Here is a 19,478-nt window from a genome sequence, read left to right as displayed (position 1 = left end):
GCGTAACACCTGTCTGAGGAGGCGTTCGTGTTCCTCTTCGGTTTCAGTGTAAATGAGAACATCATCTAAATAAACCAGGACCCCTTTAAACAAATGATCATGTAATACTTCATTAATCAATTGCATGAAGACTCCGGGCGCCCCTGCCAACCCAAAAGGGAGGACTTTGTACTGAAATGAACCCAGTGGGCAATTAAAAGCAGTTTTCCACTCATCCCCAGCTTTTATGCGAATGCGGAAGTAGGCTTCGTGAAGATCGAACTTGGAGAAAATCTTGCCCTTTGACAAATGAGCTAACATGTCCTTCATGAGCGGAAGAGGGTACTTGTTGACAATAGAGATGGAATTTAACCGTCGATAGTCTGTACAGAGTTGAAGCGTGCCATCTTTCTTTTCCCGGAATAACAGAGGAGCCCCAACTGGGGAATTTGCAGGTTCAATAAACCCCCTTGACAGATTTTTGTCAATGAAGTCCTGTAATGCCTTGAGCTCCTTCTGAGTCATCGGATAAATTTTTGGCTTGGGCAATTGAGCATTGGGGACCAACTCTATCGCACAGTCAGTTTTCTGATGGGGGGGTAACTGATCTGCTTCCATTTCCCCAAAAACGTCTGCAAATTCTTGGTATTGAGCAGGCAAGCCTTCTAAATGTGGCAAGTTAGGGCGTGGCGTGGCTATCGATGCCCTTCCAACCCCCGCACGTGCAACTATCTCCACTGTAGGAGCTTGGTAAAACCCATCTTTAAAAGTCACAGTTCTGTGCTCCCAGTTTATATAGGGGCTTCGATAGGTCAACCAGGGGATCCCCAGGATTACCAAGGGATTGCCAACAGGTGCTACAACAAATTTCAAAGTCTCACGGTGGCTGCCCATTTGCATTGCCACAGTTCCAGTGAAATGGGTTGCCGCCGCCCCCCCCCCCCACTATTGAACCATCCAATTGTGTGAAGATCAAAGGATGCTGGAGGGGGAAACTAGGCAGTTCCAAAGCAGCAACCAGATCAGGGTGAATTAAACACCTGGAACACCCAGAGTCAACTAAAGCCCATACCTCTGGAGTTTTTGTGCAGGAACCCAATTTCACTTTTACTGCTAAAGTGGGACAGTCAGCACTCACCATAGCATCCTCGTGCCCATCCTCTTCCACCTGCCCACTAGCGCCCTTCATGGCAGGTGGCTGGCGTTTCCCGCTGGCTCCTTAGAGTCGTCTTCAGCCTCTCCTGAGAAGTAGATTACTTCTTCAGCATCGGCTGTCCCTTTGGCTGCTGTCATTCATCATGAGGGGTGGCGGCGATTTGGCCGGTGGCTTCCCCGCCCAATCTCCAGCCTTGGCTTTTGGGCAATCAGCTGCTCGATGGCCCTCCTTTCCGCATCGGTGACACTGAACCCTCGCGTAGCGCTGATCTCTCTCCTCATCCCAGGCTCTATAGCTTGGCCGGGCAGCAGTCGCAGCACTTCGGGGTCCTTTCATGGTGGCGGGTTTTTTTCAGGTTTTCTAGTTTGCATGAAGGGATGCTGAGCATGCTCAGCCTTTCCTGCCAGACAGATCCAGTCGTACAATGACTCGGGGTCGTCTCTACACAATGCCGAACGCAGGACGTCCTGGTTCAGTCCCTCTTTAAAATGTTCTATTAGAGTTGACTCAGACCAGTCAGTGATTTTCCCAGCCAGAGCTTTAAACTCTAGGGTGTAATCAGCTACTGACATTTGGCCCTGGGTAAGATCCTTCAATGCCTTCTTAGCTCTTGCCTTGGCCAGAGGATCTTCAAAATGCAGCTTTAACGCCCACATGAAATCATTGAAATAATCAAGTGCAGGGGAGTCAGCATCACTTAATTGAACATACCAGTCAGCCACTTGACCCTTCAACTTGGTGGCAATGGCAGTTATTTTAGCCTCTTCGGAAGGGAAGCATGCCCCAAACTGCCTCATATAACTTTTAGCATTAGTTAAAAAGAAAGATAACTTTGTTGGATCCCCATCAAATTTGACAGAAAAGTCTCTCACTCCGCCTCCGGTTGGAGTGGAACCAGCAGGCGCTTGAGTGGTTTGGCCCCAGGTTAAGTAGCTTTCCCTTTTCGGGGTGGGGATACTGATGGCCAGGCTCTGCCGGGTGGAGATTCATCCCGGAGCCGTCTCCAGCCCTGCTCCACCGGCAGTCTGGATGGGAGGATGGGGGATGGTTGTGGGAAGCTGGGATCTCCTCCACGTCTCCCCTGCCCCTCCAGTGACAAAGACAGGTTTTTCAACATGTACTCCATCAATTCTATTTTGGCTTCCACCACTCTTAGCCTCTCAGGGGTTCGAGAGTCCCCTCTCCTTCGCGTGCCCGGTTTCCTCTCAGTTGACACTGTAGTAGATTCTTTGTCTGGGGTTAGCGGGAACCAATACTTCCAGAATGTCCCTGACGTCCCTGGTTGGGGTTTCCCCACTTCATCCAAGGTGATCAACTCTGCGAGCAATTCACTGGGTGCTGGTTGCTTTGGCTCTTCCCCGTTGTCAGATTCCTCTGCATCAGAATTGGAATTCGATTCATCCCTTGACAGGTCTCGGGATTCTGAAGGTTCTGTGGTGAGATTCAGTTCTCCGCTCTTGACCGTCGACTCGGGCATCAAGCTAGCTGTCTCCTCGAGTCCCCCAGTCATGGATTTTGACTTAGCCATCGTTAACTATTTTCCCTCACAAGAGACTGATCTTGGTAGGTGCTAACGGTACAACTTTGGGGATTCTCAGCTTTATGTAATGGTTGCCTATTCTAAAACACCATCAGACTCATGAGTAGGAATTCAAAGATATCTGATTTATTAAAGAATAGTATGCAGGATCACAGAGAAAGCTGAGAATGATGAAAGCACGCCAAATTCAAACTAAAAACCCTCGGTGCAAATGAGATCCCTCCCCCTGTAGAATCTTTCCAAGTTCACAATCCCAGGTGCTCCTAACAGTTTCTGATGGTCTGTGGGAAAAGTCCTTGAACAGATAACATAACCCAAACACATTCCATTGTAATGAACACAGATACAGAGCTTGGTACAAGGTCTCACAGCAGCTCCCTCCCAAACAGAAATGCGCGTCAGCGCCATGGCATGTGAAACGTTACGATGTATAAACTACATTGAATCAGTGAACATGACAGTGACAGTATCATTAATGAAACCAGAATGTGTAAGCCAGAGTATTATCACTGTGGTTCTTAGTTTTTTTTTAGGAAGTGAAGCTGATCTTGATTAGCTTCGAACAAAATCTTCAGGTAGGACGTTCAATCCCCCAATGGACTGAGGATTGGAGTGGGGAAACGGCATGAGATTGATTCTTTTTCAAAGAAGGATTACATCTGCTCTATAGTACAGATCATACTAACATGGATAAATGTGGATTTGTTTTTAATATTGCTGTTTGAATAAAGGGATGACAGAGGTCATACTGAGGCTAAAGGGGCTCTAAGATTTCCTGAATTGTTCTTCCAAGGTTGGATTCATGGCTGTGAACACAGAGGATGTCAGAGCCCTCTCACTCCTCCTTTTCCCACCTGTCTGGTGCTTTCCAACTTGGGGAAATCTCAACCATAGAAAGCCCATAAAAGGAGCATGGTGACAACTGGTCTAGAGTTCACTCTGATGTCTTCAGGCTCCTAAGGTTCCTCAACCCTTTCCCATCCCCCATCTCTGGAAGAAATTTAAACGGAGAGCCCACCATCTTCAAAGCAACCTTCCGTCCATGCTGCTGAATAGCCCATATAATCAGAAATGTGTTCCTTCAATTCAGCTTAAATCCCTTGTTGGAAATTTAAGGTTGGGTCCTACCCTATAGAACTAGAGAGAATATGTTTGTCTTAAGGAACAGCCCTTCTGAAATGGTTGGATACTGCAAATCTATAGCTATAGATTTCTAAAGCTCAATTATACAACCTATAATTGAGTTACAGCAGAAGAAATTCTACTGCTTGTAATCTTGAGAAAATAATTGCTGGTCATGGTTCATAGCACTGGCATAGATGGAGGAATAACATAAATAGAAAGTCCTATGTTCATACAAGGACATGGAAAACTAATCAGATATAAGTACTTGCAGGAAGATATACAGTGATTCTTTACATAAAATTCTATAGTATGCAAAATTTACCAGAAAGTTGGTTCAGTTCACATCAGTAGAAGACTGATGTACAAAGGTGTGAAAAGCATTTTGAAACTGAAATATTTCAAGCTCACAACACTTGGTTTTGAGCTAGAAGCACCTGTTTGCAATTCAAAAAAGCTGTTCCAAGCTTATTGGGAGCATCCCAAGCCCACCATGTTGAACATTTGAAACTTATTACACACCTTCACTGGTATGGATGGAAAAAGACTTAAGTGGGCCAAAGTGAAACACTATCCTACAACACTACTTGTGCCTATTCAGAAATAAGCCCCACTGAGTCCAATGGCACTTATTCCCAAGGTACTATGCACATGATATCAGCCTGAATGCATTTAATACTTTCTTTCCTTCTAGACAAGATTTTTAGTATGGAATTACTCTGCTTGATTCATGCAGTTTTATTAGGGGCCCAAATAATATCATAACAACTATAATGTTTTCCAACTGTTCCTCCTATATCTTTTCTTTTCACCAAAAATCCACTAAAGAGTGAAAGAAACCTGCACAATGTCTCTTGATGAGGCATTTCAGTTTCACTTGGGAACCACCCTGTGCTTATGAGCATTACAGCATAAACAAAATAGCAACACTTTTTCAAGAAAATATATTAAAATGTTCTCTCCAAGTATTTTCAATTTGGGGGTGGGGGCGGGTTTCCTTATAAATTTACCTTTCTTTGTCTTTAATGATCTGTTCAGCCATTAATTTCTTGAATTCTGCCAAACGCAGGAGATCTTTTGCTTCCAGCTCCTGCCACTTGCGCTGTTTTTCAGCCCAGTATTTTTTCACCTAAGAATATAAAAGTCATAAAAAAGCTGGGAGGGGAGAGGGCAAGGAGAATCCTAACACTGGTTAATCACTATTTTGGTTTTTATAATAACAGTTTCATTTGTTCATAGCATACTGACACCGATACCAATTAGCCTGTCCATTCCACAATCTCAAATGCCAATAAGGGAAACTGGTTTGAAGAATTGCTACTCTGCATTTACTACAGTTCAGTACTACGTTTTCTTTTCCCTCCTCTTTCAGGCACAGGTTTATAGTGTTATCACTGCATGTACCAAAAATATTATCTCAAAATTCAGAAATCTGACTATACAGATAGATCCAGGAAAAAAAAACACCAATATTTAAAAGCTCATAACGGTAAATTCCAAAGGTTAATCCCACAAAGGAAATGTTACATGCAAGAATGTGAATGAAACTGCAACAAAACCAGAATGATGGTCAATTGGATGTTTTTCTTTGTCTCTTTTTAAAAATATGTATGCAGCAGAAAGACCATGTGAAAAAGTCACAAGAGGCAGACAAAGCAAGACAGGCAACATTTGGATTAGCAGCAATGAACGCAAACAGGACTCAAGAGTCTGTACTAAAATATGAGAAGATATATGGAAAATGTTCCAACATATTTCATAGCTAGTAGTTTGGCTCCAATGTTTATAGAATGTATCCAACAAGTGTGGATGTGTTTGCTCTGAGCAAAGGCTAATTAATTGCACAAGCATTTCGTCTACTGCAGAAGAAAACAGCTCACAATAGAGATAAACCAAAGGTTAATTAAATGGAAACAAACAGTTCTTCTGTTGAATAAACCCAAAGGGGTGGGGTATCCAATTTCCTTCTCCTACTAAACTCTTCACGTCTTTGAATTTCTTTGAAATAATCAAGCAACACTTTCTATCAGCTCTGTGGGCTGTATGAAATAGTAATGATAGAAACAAACGTATGAGACAACTTCTGAACATCTAAATCTCCAAAGTACTCACTACAGCCATATAGTCAGCAGCTCCAGCAAAGCAGCCAGTGGCAAAAAATGACTGAGTGGACCCACATTTCATCTGCACATCCACACTTGAGGCAGGTCTTTGAAAGTCAACCCTGATGCCATTTAGGCTGGCACAAAGCGGCCTGCATTTAAGAGGGGCATTCTCTTTTAAAAAATTTTTTTATTAAGAACATTGTTCAATTTCAACCTATATAGCTACCATACAATATAAAAAATATAGAAAAGCAAGAAAAGATAGCCACATAACAAAGAAGAGACTACAAGAGTAAAAAAAACTAAAGATGGTAAAAAGCCCAGCCAGTGATTTCACGAGGGCCAGAAAACAGTCTGCTTTAAGACTCTGAGAGGTGGGAACAGAAATGTCATTCTCTCCCCCCAACTGCATCATCCCTTCATCTAGTCTTTTTCTTCAGAGTTGTTTGTTTGCTTGTTTTGTCTACTGAAGTCAATGATCTAGTCAACTGGAGTACGTGCATCAATTTAAAATGTTGAATTAACTTTTAGGAATATGTTTATGCAGTGAAATCTACTGATCCATCTGATCATATCAAATCCTCAGCTTATACTTTTACTAGCAACCTTTCTATGTGTGATCCAAGGAACCACTACCTCCTTCAGACTTTGCCTATGAGACCAGTGAGCACTGGTGCATTACAGCAGATAAGAAGGCAATTGGGAACAAGAGTTGAGTTGCTGGCGCTGAATGCCAGAACAAGACACAGGTAGCGGGACTAACATGAATTTGAGGCCCTGTTGCACATGAGGGTTTCTGAATCATGAAGCTAGACGTTTTTGAAGAATATGCTTCTCATCTGTGCCTTTAATGGGCCTTTCAAAGGGTGAGGGAAGGTTCAAAGTTATCTATCTCGTTAGAGGACAGAAAAGGGGCAGTATTATACTGGGTCCTCTGGTTGCCTTGAAGAAGGCTAAGAGCTCCAGCCTAGAGCCACCTCTTGGAATAATAGAGGTAAGCAGTGCAAACATGTGCAAACAAAGCTAAAGCTAGTAAGAGTGAGCAGCAATCTTGGAGGGATATTTAAGGAGCAAAATAGGTGCATTTTATCTGCACCATTCATATGAAAGCACCAATACATCTGAGAATCTAATTCACATATGCAAGTCATCCTCTGAATATTTGGCCACAATAACTATACATGAAAGATCAGCGCTGACACCATCACACAATTTCATGCAATGTTCCAAGCATATGCAAACATATCTCTCCCTCTCTCTAGTCCAAGTCTTCCAAGATCTCATATGAGAACAGAGCAGTCTTTCAAGATTTGGATTTTATCAGTATTTTATTTACAGGCTAGAGAGGGTTGTGAGGGGACATGTATGCCACGATGGTCTTGCAGTGCTGGCCCCTGCTGTAGAGGTCACCATGGAGAGGAGATCTGAGCTCCAACACTGTATATTCTTTTGCACCTCCCCATCCTCTCACCCAATAGGTCTTGAGAACAAAAGGCAGATGGAACCCTTTCTAAGTAACGACACTACCTCTCATCAGTTACCCAAAAACAAAACAGGGGACTGGATATAATTCTGCTCTACTTCATCTCTGTCTGGCAAAACTCAGATTTTTTTTTAGGGAGGCCCTGCTGCTCAGAATGCCCAAGAAACCTGCATTTGCCACATCTAGCTCCTCATACAGTGAAGGATACCACTATTGGAAGGTTGCTTCAATATGTACAGTGCCTCACATTGCATCTTGGAGATTGTTCAAGTAATTTTAATGCAGAACAGCCTGATGTTAATTTCTCCCTATAGCAAGGAAGCATCTGCAAAAAATTATTCCCATATTGATATTTCTCCCCCAAAAGGTAGTACCAGAACAGGCTGGAATTGTCAGTTATTACATTTAATGTAGAAGTTGTTCTGTTACTCCTTCAACCTGACCTTTCTTCATAATCCCATATAAAATATTGCATATGAGTAACTAATGATGGCAGATACTTTCTACATTATATGGTAATTAGTACAGCAATTATCTCTGAAGTTAACAGAAAGAGATTGAAGGGATTGTGAACTGCAAAACTGTGCTATTTGTTTCCAGGAAAACAAAAGCTGTCATTATACCTACAGCTCATTAGCTATTGTCTGTCAATCTATCTACCACAGCATATAACATTCCTAAGAGGAACAAAACAGTGATTACGTCCAAAGCACATGATTTATAATATTTACCCTGGACAGGAAGTGAAAGATACATCATTCAGTTAAAATTAAGGGGCCAAATATGCTCCATTTTTTTATAATGAACAAAATTAAAAGCTTCATTAAAAAAACACCATACGCATACACACACAGTTCATATTAATGTATTAAGTATCCAGGAGAATTAAGGATATAAATAATTTCTTGTTCTATCCTGTTATTTTATAAAATCTTCTATCTCCTCCATTTTACTGAAGGTCCAACAGGTGGAGGACTTAATTATCTCTTTCTGAGAGTTTTCCAAGTGAAACTTACACTAGATGGCAGCCTTCACTCTAAATGGGTATCTACAAATCTGCTGGGCTGTTCCAATAGAAGGAAGGAGATGCAAAGCTGCAAACACTATCTGTAGAAATGCTGGTGCATATGAACCTCCAACTAGGTTTAGGATCTCTGAACAACACTTTCAGATAGAACACTTGTGTTACATTTTCAGGCCCACTTAAAACTGTTCATAAAAGTTTTCTTCTTTGGGTTAATTTCATCAGAGTCAGTGGAACTAGGAGCTTCAAAAGGAATCTCAAGCAACTTACATAAATGAAATGAGTGGAAACATCTATTTTGAAGAGCTTCTAGTTCAGGTGTTCTCAAAAACTAACTCATTTAAAATGAAATTATAAACTATATCAAGATAAATCCATCAGCCATGTTTGGACAAAAGCATTTCCACAAATACTGGTATTTTAGCAGACTGTTTACCAATACAGGATTATCCAATTTTTAAATATTAATCTTAAGTAAAATACTTAAGGTTGATGTTTACCAATAAAGAGCTATCCGATACTTAAGTATTAAATTTAAGTACAAGAATATTTAAGCTATGTATATATGTGGTACTTCCAATTATAACCACCATTCTACAGAATATTACTGAACATATTTTATGTCTTCTAATAAAATCTATCCTAGTTCATTAATTGCCTTGTTATACATAATACTGCCTAAGAGATAAATCATTCTCACTCATAAAATGTTCAAGGGTCAACAGACTTTTGAAATTATCAGAATATAAATCCTATAGTTGCTCTAACTTTAAACTGTACCACAGTAGTGGCTCTATATAGCAAAGACATTTATGGATTTAATTGGATTTGCTTGTTTTAATGAGGTCTACCTGGTTTCCCAGAATGTTACATTTGGTATATAATCTGACAGTTTTTTATGGTAATTTGGTATGATTTGCTGAATGATGGTGATTCAGTAAAAGTAAAAATAACAATGATTCTGGTCCCCTGCTAGGATTCCAGATTATTTATATATTTTAAAAAGGAGAGGGGCACTTCCATCTGGAAGTTTTGAGTAGAGTTACTCCATGAAGGCAGATAGTTCCTTCTGTGCATTGTCTACACCTAGTTGCCCTCTGTGTTAGTGTCCAGGGAGGCTGCTTTCATTTCCCACACTGGTATCGTGTCAAGCAGCCCTAGAATTCTTTTCCATAAAAAAGAATAATGTTCTGTGTGTAGGGGGAGACAGATTGTATGAATAGGTGTCAAGCAATCCTGTAAGTGTCTTCCCTTACTTCTAGGCTTACTCTTTTCCTTTCATTAAGGGGAAAAGATGACTGATCCCTATGGAGATAATACTACTTGGAAAATTACAGAGGCACCAGGTCTACTTAAAGAGAAATAGCAACAATAATTCCTGCGGTACTTAGTACAAATCCTCCAAATAGTCACTGGCAACTCAGCGTTAAGGCATATGCACTTTTCATTGTGGCAGATCTAGACATAGGAGTTAAGATTCAGAATAATCAAACTCAGCCTGGCCAGTTGGGCTATAGGGTGGTGAAACAGTTTATTTTGTATGACAACTGCTTTTATAGTATCAAAACCTATACCTATCAAGGCAGAATGTGAAGACCTTAAAACAACTGGAAGTTATGCTTCATGCTACAGCTTTATAATGCTACAGCATAATACTATGTATTCATGTGCTATGCATAACATTAATTTTGGTACTTCGGAGCAAGCAATAATACAAACATAAGCATAAAGTCCCTCTGCAAGATATTTGCTAAGCCTGTCAGGCTTCTAAAATTATTCAGAACAAGTCCTTTGGAATGCCTGGGAATGTGAGTGCAGCACCTCTTTAAAGCAGCCATATATTTTTTCAGGCTTCTGTATAAGCTTGAAAAAAAAATACATGATTGCTTTAAGAAGTCAAAAAATCAAGCAGCTATGTCTTTAATACAACTCATTAAATCAATTACATCATTCTCCAGGCTTGTGCAGAAGTCTGAAAAGAAGACATGGCTGCTTTAAAGAGATGCCATACTCACACACATTCCAAATCACCTTTTCTGAATCATTTCCAAAGCATTGAAAACCCTAATATTTACTACAACTGCTTCCCAATTGCAAAAGTACTAAAAACAATGAAAGCAATCTGGAAGATCTTGAGCAAATGGGTTCTCTTTGCCTGCTATTAAACAAACAATAAGGAGTGTTGCCTACTATAAAAACTAAAGTTTTCTTGGAATATCTGGAATTGTAGATCACAGTTAACAGTATTTTTCTAGAGTAGGGACCAACAAACATAAAAAATTACTGAAATCTTATGAGATTGCCAAAATCTTGTGAGATATGACAATCTCACTGGCAAGATCTCAGAGGAATCTGGCATTTTTATGAGGTTGCATCTGTTAATTAATGAGCTTTAAAAATATATAATTTATGGGAGATTCTGTGGACAGCACTTGAGGCTTTGAAGGTGCTGCATTGCCAACTCTTGATGGTCAGGATTCCCAAAGTATATTCTGAACATGCTTAAATCTAGTTCACTTCATAACCACATCAACAAAGTAAGAATGAAAAACTTACTGATCTGAACAAGCTGGAGATGCAGTAAGAAAACTCCATTTACAGAGCAGCACTTATTGTACCACCATTTCTTTATAAACAACCTTATTTGCCATCAGAAAATATCTCTTAGATATATTTGGAGAAACCTAAACTGTCCATGAAGCAATCTAAAGAGTTATGGTCTCAGGGAAAAAAACAAACCAGCCAAAACAGAAAAGCTCCAATGTGCATTAAAAATGCTTCCACATTTACTGGGATCCAAGCCAGGAAAGCAAAAATTATTCCTCCAATCCTGATTATAGGCACTACCTCTGTAAAACTAGTTTTAAAAATGATAATTAAATTGTAGTCAGGAGACTTCCTATTACCATTCTTTTTTCCTCTTCTGAAAAATCTAGTTTTAATGCTTAACAAGAACAAATGCTGGGTTTTTTCAGGATGGGGTACCATTTCTTTTCTCAAACAGACATATGATTGGTTTTTTTCCTTTACCACTGAATTCATTTGTTCAAGAAGAAATTCTTTGTATCTATTAGTCATGTTTATTTCAGTGAACCTTGAAAAAGTGATAAAGGCACTCCTTCTAAAAAAAAAGGGGATTATTTACAGCCAACCTTCACCCTCTCAAACAAAACAAAAAAGCACAAGTCACATAAAATAAAACTCTACACTTTACCTGATTTTATTTTTATAACTTATAGGGCAAGAAAAACACTGAACCGTACTATGAGAGCCTGGGAATCCCATTCTCAAAGGCTGCTTTTAAACAAGGCAACTGACCCTTAAAACGCAGAAGATGCTGCTTAGGAAAAATAATTTCCCTTAATAGCTCCCATTGTGGTAATGGAATTCAGAGCAGCAATAATACATGCTGTAATTTCAGCAGTCCTCCTTTTCATTTTTCTCAAATGCTGATTGCTTGCCTTTTGAATTCTGCTTCTCAAACGATCAGAAGAACGAAGGCTAATTCGAACAGATTTCCCGGGACCCACTGCAGGCTTTTGCCCCCAACCCAGCCACTGGGCTTCAGGCCCACAGTTCCCTGAAGCTGTCTCTGGGATGCTGCATTCGCTTTGTGCAGGCATTATCCTGGGAGCTGATTTGGTGCATTGCAGCATACCTTGCTGCTGCACAGCAAGCCGCTCTGGTCTTTGCCACCGTTGCTCTTGACAGCAAAAATCTGCCTCTCGCTGGCTTCTCTGCACTCTCTCTGAGAGAGTACAGTAGGCATATGCCGGGAAACGTGCTCGTCATAACAAGGATTACTTTTTTTTTTTTCCAAAGGAAAAAAGTGTGTCATGGTGGGGGCTTAACATGGCTGTGAAAAAGTCAGAGTTCTCAAGCTGCAAAATATACTGGCCTGGCTGATATCCACTAAGCACTCATTAATCTCTGTAATAATCCTTAAGACTGCTTACAAGGGTATAAAGTACCCAGATCAATTAACATTTTAAATATATTAAACCATTTAAAGCGTGCATGCGCATGCACACAAACAAGCAGAGATTGCATACTTTTTCTTTATCCTCAGCTCTCTGAAGCAGTTCTTTTTCTTTCTGATACTTCTCCTTTTCATCTTCTTCTTCTTTTCTTCGGGCAGCAATAGCAGCTTCCAGTCGGGCAGCCTCCTCTTGCTGCGCACGCCATAGCAGCACCTTAACAAAAATTAAGACAATTGCCCTGTTCAGTCAGCAACCCCAAGTTTCACATCAGAAATATTGACCCTTTTAGTAACAGCAGCTGACAGCTTTGGGCTAGCTGCTGGAAACGATGGATTGTTTATATTTTGATTTCCATCACACCCTTCCAAGAAAGATGGGTTGGATATATTTTTTTCCAGCTCTAGGTTAAGAGCATATAGGCTGTTTTCCCAGCAAGGCTGCAAACATTTTTCAGCTCAGAGACAGAGGTGCAGCAGCTGGGCCCAGATGTACTAAAGAAGAACTAAGGATCACTGCTTAGTGTAACAAAAGATTAAAACAGAGTGGCTGTTTTCTCATGTTTTAGAAGTTTGTCCCAACCCACTAGCACGAATACAACCCAATTCACTTTGGGCAAATATATTTCCAGATATCTGATGTTTCGCTACCATAGACAGGCACTATGACAAGAAAAACAGAAACACTCGTTTTACAACAAGGATCTGTAACAAGTCCTGCCCCTTTTTACATACATTGCACAAACATATAAAAAGTGGGGGGTTTAGACTGCACAGTTGTTGTTACCATCTTAACTTTGACCGCCCACTCCCGTGGACACCCGCAACTCTTGCTATGCTGCCTCCTCATGGCTCTGCGGGGGGGGGGGTGTTTCTGGGACAGATGAGCAAAGAATGCAATGAGTATAATTATCCCAGCAGGGTCACCCTAGGTGTGAAGGTCGACCCAGCTACCCAGTTAAAGCAAGGAGGCACCCCTTTATGGCAGCAACAATATAGGAGGATGCTGGAGGCAGATTGCTTTAGTGACAACGGCAAAGGCATCATTTCATTCTATGTGGGAGAAGGCAATGGTAAACCATTTCTGTATTTTACCAAGAAAAGCATGTGGATATACAATATAAAGTGACTGACAATATAGTGCTGGATGATGGCCCTTATGATGGACTTTATGATTTTAGAAACTGGACACTAGAGGGGACTAAAGATTCAAAGTAGAAGGGAAAAAAATACAAGCCAGCTTTTCATGTTGGTTAACTGGGACTTACAAAATGATGCAAAACATCATAACTTTGGAAATATTAAAGGAGATCTTTGAAGAATGGAGCCAGAAATTAGTAGCTACAATATCAACAGTATCAGTAATGATGTCTGATTCTATGGATAGATTATGTCCAAAAGATGTCATCGAGGAAATGACAGATGTGGAGCAAATTTTGTCTGACAAGACAAAGGAAGTTCTGAAAGTAGCACTACAAATGACAGGTCAAGAGAATGGTTTGGAAAAGGTCACTTTATTGGATATACAAAAGAAACTGGCTGAAGTTTTAAAAATCAAAGGGGAAATACAAATGACAAACCAAGAGAATCACCTGGGAAATGTTTTCTTATTAGATCTACAAAAAAAGGCTTGTTAAACCCTTGAAGAAGTTTGTGCAATGGGATAAACAAGAATTAAAGAGAAATCAAATCCTACAATAATAGTTGAATGAACTAAAGATTAAGACTGTTAGAAGTAAAAGGAAGGAATATAAAATTGATTAAAATGGCATTTATACACAAAGTCGTGGCAACTCTTTATGGACTTTTTGCTGACACCAGGATTGAAAAATTGATAGTTTATGGATTTGCTCATAGGTAAGGGAGGGATATGGGATGAAAAGATATCTGTAACCTTAGACAGGGTGAAGAGTTACTATATACTTGTAATGAAGGTTAGAAGTCACTTCTTTATATATTATTTTCTTTTTCTTTATCACATTATTTTCTCTTTTCTTTCCATCTTTTTCTTTTTTTCTTGCACTTTTAATTCTTTCTTACTGTTCTTTTTTCTTTTTTAAGTTTAGTTTGTATTAGTTTTTACTATTGTAATCAAAAAATTATATACCAGGACTGTGAGTGCTGGGGAATGGGGTGACAAAAGCTCATTTGCAAGTCTATAGAGGAGTGAAAAGGGTTTTCACGTGCAAATGGACTGAGATTGGCTACAAGAGCTGAAGACCTGGAGAAAAAGGAAATATTTAAAGAGCTAAGAAATAGTTAAGAGAGGAAAACATAGTGCAACAAAACATAGAGATAGGATTATAGACATAGAAATTTATAGACTAAATAAGATAAAGCCAGTCTGGTCTAGTGGTTAAGGCACCAGGCTAGAAACCAGGAGACTGTGAGTTCTAGTCCCGCCTTAGGCATGAAAGCTGGCTGGGTGACCTTGGGCCAATCACTCTCTCTCAGCCCAACTCACATCACAGGGTGGTTGCTGTGGGGAAAATAGGAGGAAGGAGTACTAGGTATGTTCAGCACCTTGAGTTATTTATAAAGGAAGGAAGGAAGGAAGGAAGGAAGGAAGGAAGGAAGGAAGGAAGGATAAAAAAATCTAAAAAAACCCTTATAGTAAGCATAGAATTAGCATTAACTTTAGAAGTAAGGAATAGGAGTTTAATTTTGCACAATAAAACAGTTTCTGTGGGGAAAAACAAATGCAATCTTTGCGTCTGTGTACCGCACCATATTAAGAAAAACCCTAACAAGCTCATTTATAACAGCAAAGACATGGCCAAGGGCTGACTATGAAACAGATCATGAACTACTCTTGGGCAAGTTCCCAGTCAAGTTAAAGTGAAGAAGAAAGCAATCAATTTACATGGTATAATCTTCAGCGTATACCCATTATTTTCAAGAGAACATTATGAATTACTTTGAAGACCTGAACTTCAAACTTTGATAAGAAACCAGAGGAATTGTGTGATTAACTATGTGCCATCAAGTCTGTGTTGACTCTTAGTAACCACAGGAATGGATTTTCTCCATGAAGAGAAACTGTGGAATGAAGTTGCTAAGGATTAATGTGAAAAAAGATTACCAAAGATAAAGAAACAGAAGGAAGCAAACTGGATGTCAGAACAAACCACTGAAATTGCCAAGAACAGACAAGAAGCCAAAGCCAAGAAAGACAAAGATCTCAGGAAGGAACTTAACAAAGAATTTCAGAGAGCTATTAGATGAGAAAAGAAGCAGCATTACAGTGACATCTGAAAAGACACTGAAGATGAAAACAGACATGAAAAAACAAGGAAAGTCTTCCAAAAGATTTCTGAACTCAGAAGGAGGTCCAACCTTAAACTGGTATGCTAAAAGACACCAGTGGACAGATAGTAACTGATTCAAAAGAGATCAAAGAAAGATGGAAGGAGCATACTGAAATTATATACAATAGAGGTGTCAATATCCAGATATTCCCTACTTACAAGAACCTCTAGTATTAGAAGACTACATTAAATCAGCACTTTGGCCATTACCAACTCAGAAGATTGCAGGTACTGATGGAATATCTAAAAAAATATGGCAAGCAACAGAAGAATTTACAAAGGTTCTAACTAAACCATGCCACCAAATGTGGAGAACAATACAGTGGTGAACAGATTGGAATCGGTCAGTCTATGTGCCAATACTAAAGAAAGAAGACTTAATAGAGTGTGCAACTATTGTATAACATCCTTAATTTCACATGGTAATAAAATAATACTTAGTACTATTACAAAATAATACTAATCTAATCTAAATCCAATGTAGATTAAAACCCTACGTGGAAAGAGAGGTGCCATATGTTCAAGCTGGGTTTAGAAAAGCCCGAGGAACACTAGACATTACTGCTGATACACCCTGGATAATTAAGAAAGCCAAAGAATACCAAAAAGAAGTAAATATATGCTCCACTGATTATAGAAAGTAATAAATTGTGTCAACCATATCAAGCTGTGGAATGTCCTTAGGAAAATGGAATCCCAGAACATCTCATTGTATTCATACAAAACCTATACACAGGTCAAGAAGCCACAATTCAGCTGGAACATGGTGAAAGAGACTGGCTACAGGTCAGCAACAAATGAGACAAGACCATATACTCCCTGCTTATTTATTCAAACAATATGCTGAATATATATTGAGGGAAGCAGAATTAGAAAAAGATGAGCACGGCTTTAAAACTGGAGGAAGAATATGCTGATAACACTGTTCCAATAGCTGAAAATGCAGAAGATCTGGAAGTTCTAGTAATAAAAGTCAAGGAGTGAAAAATGGGAATAAGACCAAACTAATGACAACAGGTACAGCAAACAGTATTAGAATTGACAAGGAAGATGTTGAAGCAGTGAATAGCTTCTGCCTTTTAGGATTGACTGTCATCAAAGGAACCAGCAGTCAAGAAATATGCCACAGACCAGCAGTTGGTAGAATACAAATGACGGCCTTGGAAAAGATACTCAGATGCCTGGATGTGTCTATACCTACAAAGATCAGATTCACGCAGGCAATAGATTTTCCTGTGGCATTCTATGGAAGCGGAAGTTGGAGTCTGAAGAACCAGTACAGAAAGAGTACTGATGCTTTTGAACTTTGGTGTTGGAGAAGACTCCTAAGAATACCACAGATAGCCAAAAAAGCAAAAAACAAATAAACGGCTTACAGAACAAATAATTCAGAGTTCTCACTCAAAGGAAAAATTACCAGGCTCAAATAATCATATTTTAGAGATATAATGTGAAGACCTAGCTCTCTTCAGAAGTCTATAATACTGGGAAAAGTAGAAGGAAAAAGAAAAAGGGAATGACCAGCAGCATGTGGTCACTAAGAGTCAACACCAAATGGATGGCACATAATCAGTGCTGAGATATCTGGTTTAATTGTGTGGGATCACTTTGAAGGCATAGGCAAGTTACTTATAGCTGCTCTGCTTTCCATATCTCCTCTTCATCCTTGTCCATCTTGGCGTATTCAAGCTAGCAAAACAGTGATGAATGGGTCTATTCACAGAGTGGTAAATACATCCTTGTGTGATGTCAGCCCCACTGGGTAGAGCAGACCAAGAAATCAACTCCACAGGAAGGCTAAAACTATTTTATTGTGATTGGCTGTAATAACAGAATCTTGTAAGTCTATCTCCTCGTTCTTATTCTTCAATGAATTAGGGAGGCCACTGCCTGAGCAGCTTCTGAATGTTATCTCATTGTTCTGGACTTTAAAAATGTTTCTGTCCCTTTTGCCTGCCTGTCTTCCTTACTTTCTATGTATGCTGAAGTGTGCTGCCAGACTTAAAAGAGGCAGTGGTCTGCTCTCTTCAGAAGAAATACTCCCTGGGCCCAGTGGATTATGTTAACCAGTATTGACTCAAAATAACAATATGGGTCTTTTTTGGTCAAAATGCTTGAGGATGTGATATTTGTGCAGCTCCAGACTTTCTGGAGGCAGTATTATCTTAACTCTTTTGCATTTGGGTTCAGGTCTTATTTGGGGACAATATTAGTGAGGGATGTTTTGCTAGAAGACCTTTTGTGGAAGACAGAACTAGAGTGATTCTCCTGATCCTACTTGACATCAATAGCAGCTTTTAGTACTATCAATCATGGTATTCTTGTGAACCTTCACCAGGGATTACAATTATATGTGTTGTAGACATTCAACTCCTATTTGTAGGGCCAGTTCCAGAGAGTAGCAACCTGGTAATTACAATATGTTATGGAATACTATAAGGCACAGTTTTCCCCCAAAGATATTAATACATCTGTATGGAGCTGCTGAGGTTGGCCATTGGGAATTTGGGGGCCAGATGTCATCAGTTCTAATCCTTCATAACAATTGAATCAGAAGAGACTGTGTATATTCTCAACTAGTGTCTGGTTGCAATGACCAAGTGGATGAAGGATAATAAAACAAAATCCTGACGAGATGGAGATGTTCCCAGGTATGGATATTGGGAAGACTATCTGTTCTGTATAGAGTTCTTCAGAAAGAATTGGTGTGTAGTTTGTAGTTTGCTTTTGGAGTCATCATTGTCACTGAAGGCTAAAGGGATCCCTGTGATGAGAAAATAGCTATTGCTAACTTTGGCTGGTACACTTTTTTCTGCACTAGTAACACCAAATTTAGATTATTGTAATGCACTCTGCGTAGGGCCACCATTTTGGTTAGTTCAGAAGAAGAAATTGCTGAGAGGGACACCTGGCTATACACGTTATACCTCTGCAGAGTCAAGTGTGTAGCCAATTAATTGGCCAGATTCAACAGTTTCCTTTTTATACCTATACATTCCTAAACAACACGGGACCAAGACACATACTTCCATTATAGACCTGGCTGATTGCTTCAACCATGTCGGGGTTCAGGCTGCACGTTCTGAAAATGCAGAGTTCAATCTTGCCATTATAGCTAAGCAGGTTTTCTCTGTGGTGTATGCAATCAGTAATGCTCTCCTTCCTGAAATTTGTGAAGATAAAGGACTGTATCTTTTTGGTATTTATTAAAGATATCTTTCTTCACCTTGCCCATATCTGAATGAATGACAGAACAGATAGGCTTCTGTTTTATTTTTGCTTCCCTCTTCTCTCCACCTATTTTAAGTGCTTTATATTGTTTTCAATTATTGTTTTTATTACAGTATTTTTTTACTTCCATTATACAATTGGGATGTGATATACTATAGATCTCTAATTACAAATGATGTAGAAAATATAGTAAATAAATAATAATTAAAAGTGGCTAATTTCTGGTTTGAGAGTTTAGTGTAGTGATTAAGGCACCAGGCTAGAAACTAGGAGGTCGTGAGTTCTAGTCCCACCTTAGGTTCAAAGCCAGCTGGGTGACCTTGGGCCAGTCACTCTCTCTCAGCCCTTGGAAGGAGCAGGCAAGGGCAAACCACTTCTGAAAAACCTTGCCAAGAAAACTGCTGGGACTAGTCCAGGCAGTCGCTAGGAGTCAAGACTGACTCAAGGGTACATAAATAAATAAATAAATCTGGTTTAAGAGATGAAATGTCTTAAATTGATACATGGAGTAAATATAATCTTCCCTGGATGTAAATGTAAGGCCATTTTGAATG

The 19,478-nt window shown here is 39.6% G+C and overlaps 1 protein-coding gene across 1 annotated transcript in view; it reads right to left on the bottom strand.

Annotated features, from left to right (window-relative positions):
• The window catches only part of LOC134507573 (coiled-coil domain-containing protein 148-like), an 82,323-nt gene that overhangs the window by 28,669 nt on the left and 34,176 nt on the right, over nucleotides 1-19,478 (bottom strand). The window contains exons 2-3 of the mRNA XM_063318342.1: nucleotides 12,462-12,602; nucleotides 4,808-4,926 (exon numbers count right to left, since the gene is read on the bottom strand). Of these exons, the coding sequence (XP_063174412.1) occupies nucleotides 4,808-4,926; nucleotides 12,462-12,602 (260 nt within the window). The remainder of the gene's footprint in view (nucleotides 1-4,807; nucleotides 4,927-12,461; nucleotides 12,603-19,478) is intronic.

Source organism: Candoia aspera, chromosome 1 (genome assembly GCF_035149785.1).
Source record: "Candoia aspera isolate rCanAsp1 chromosome 1, rCanAsp1.hap2, whole genome shotgun sequence".
NCBI classification, from domain to species: domain Eukaryota; kingdom Metazoa; phylum Chordata; class Lepidosauria; order Squamata; family Boidae; genus Candoia; species Candoia aspera.
The sequence above is the reverse complement of the archived record's forward strand: the minus strand, read 5'-3'. Positions and strand labels throughout refer to the sequence as shown.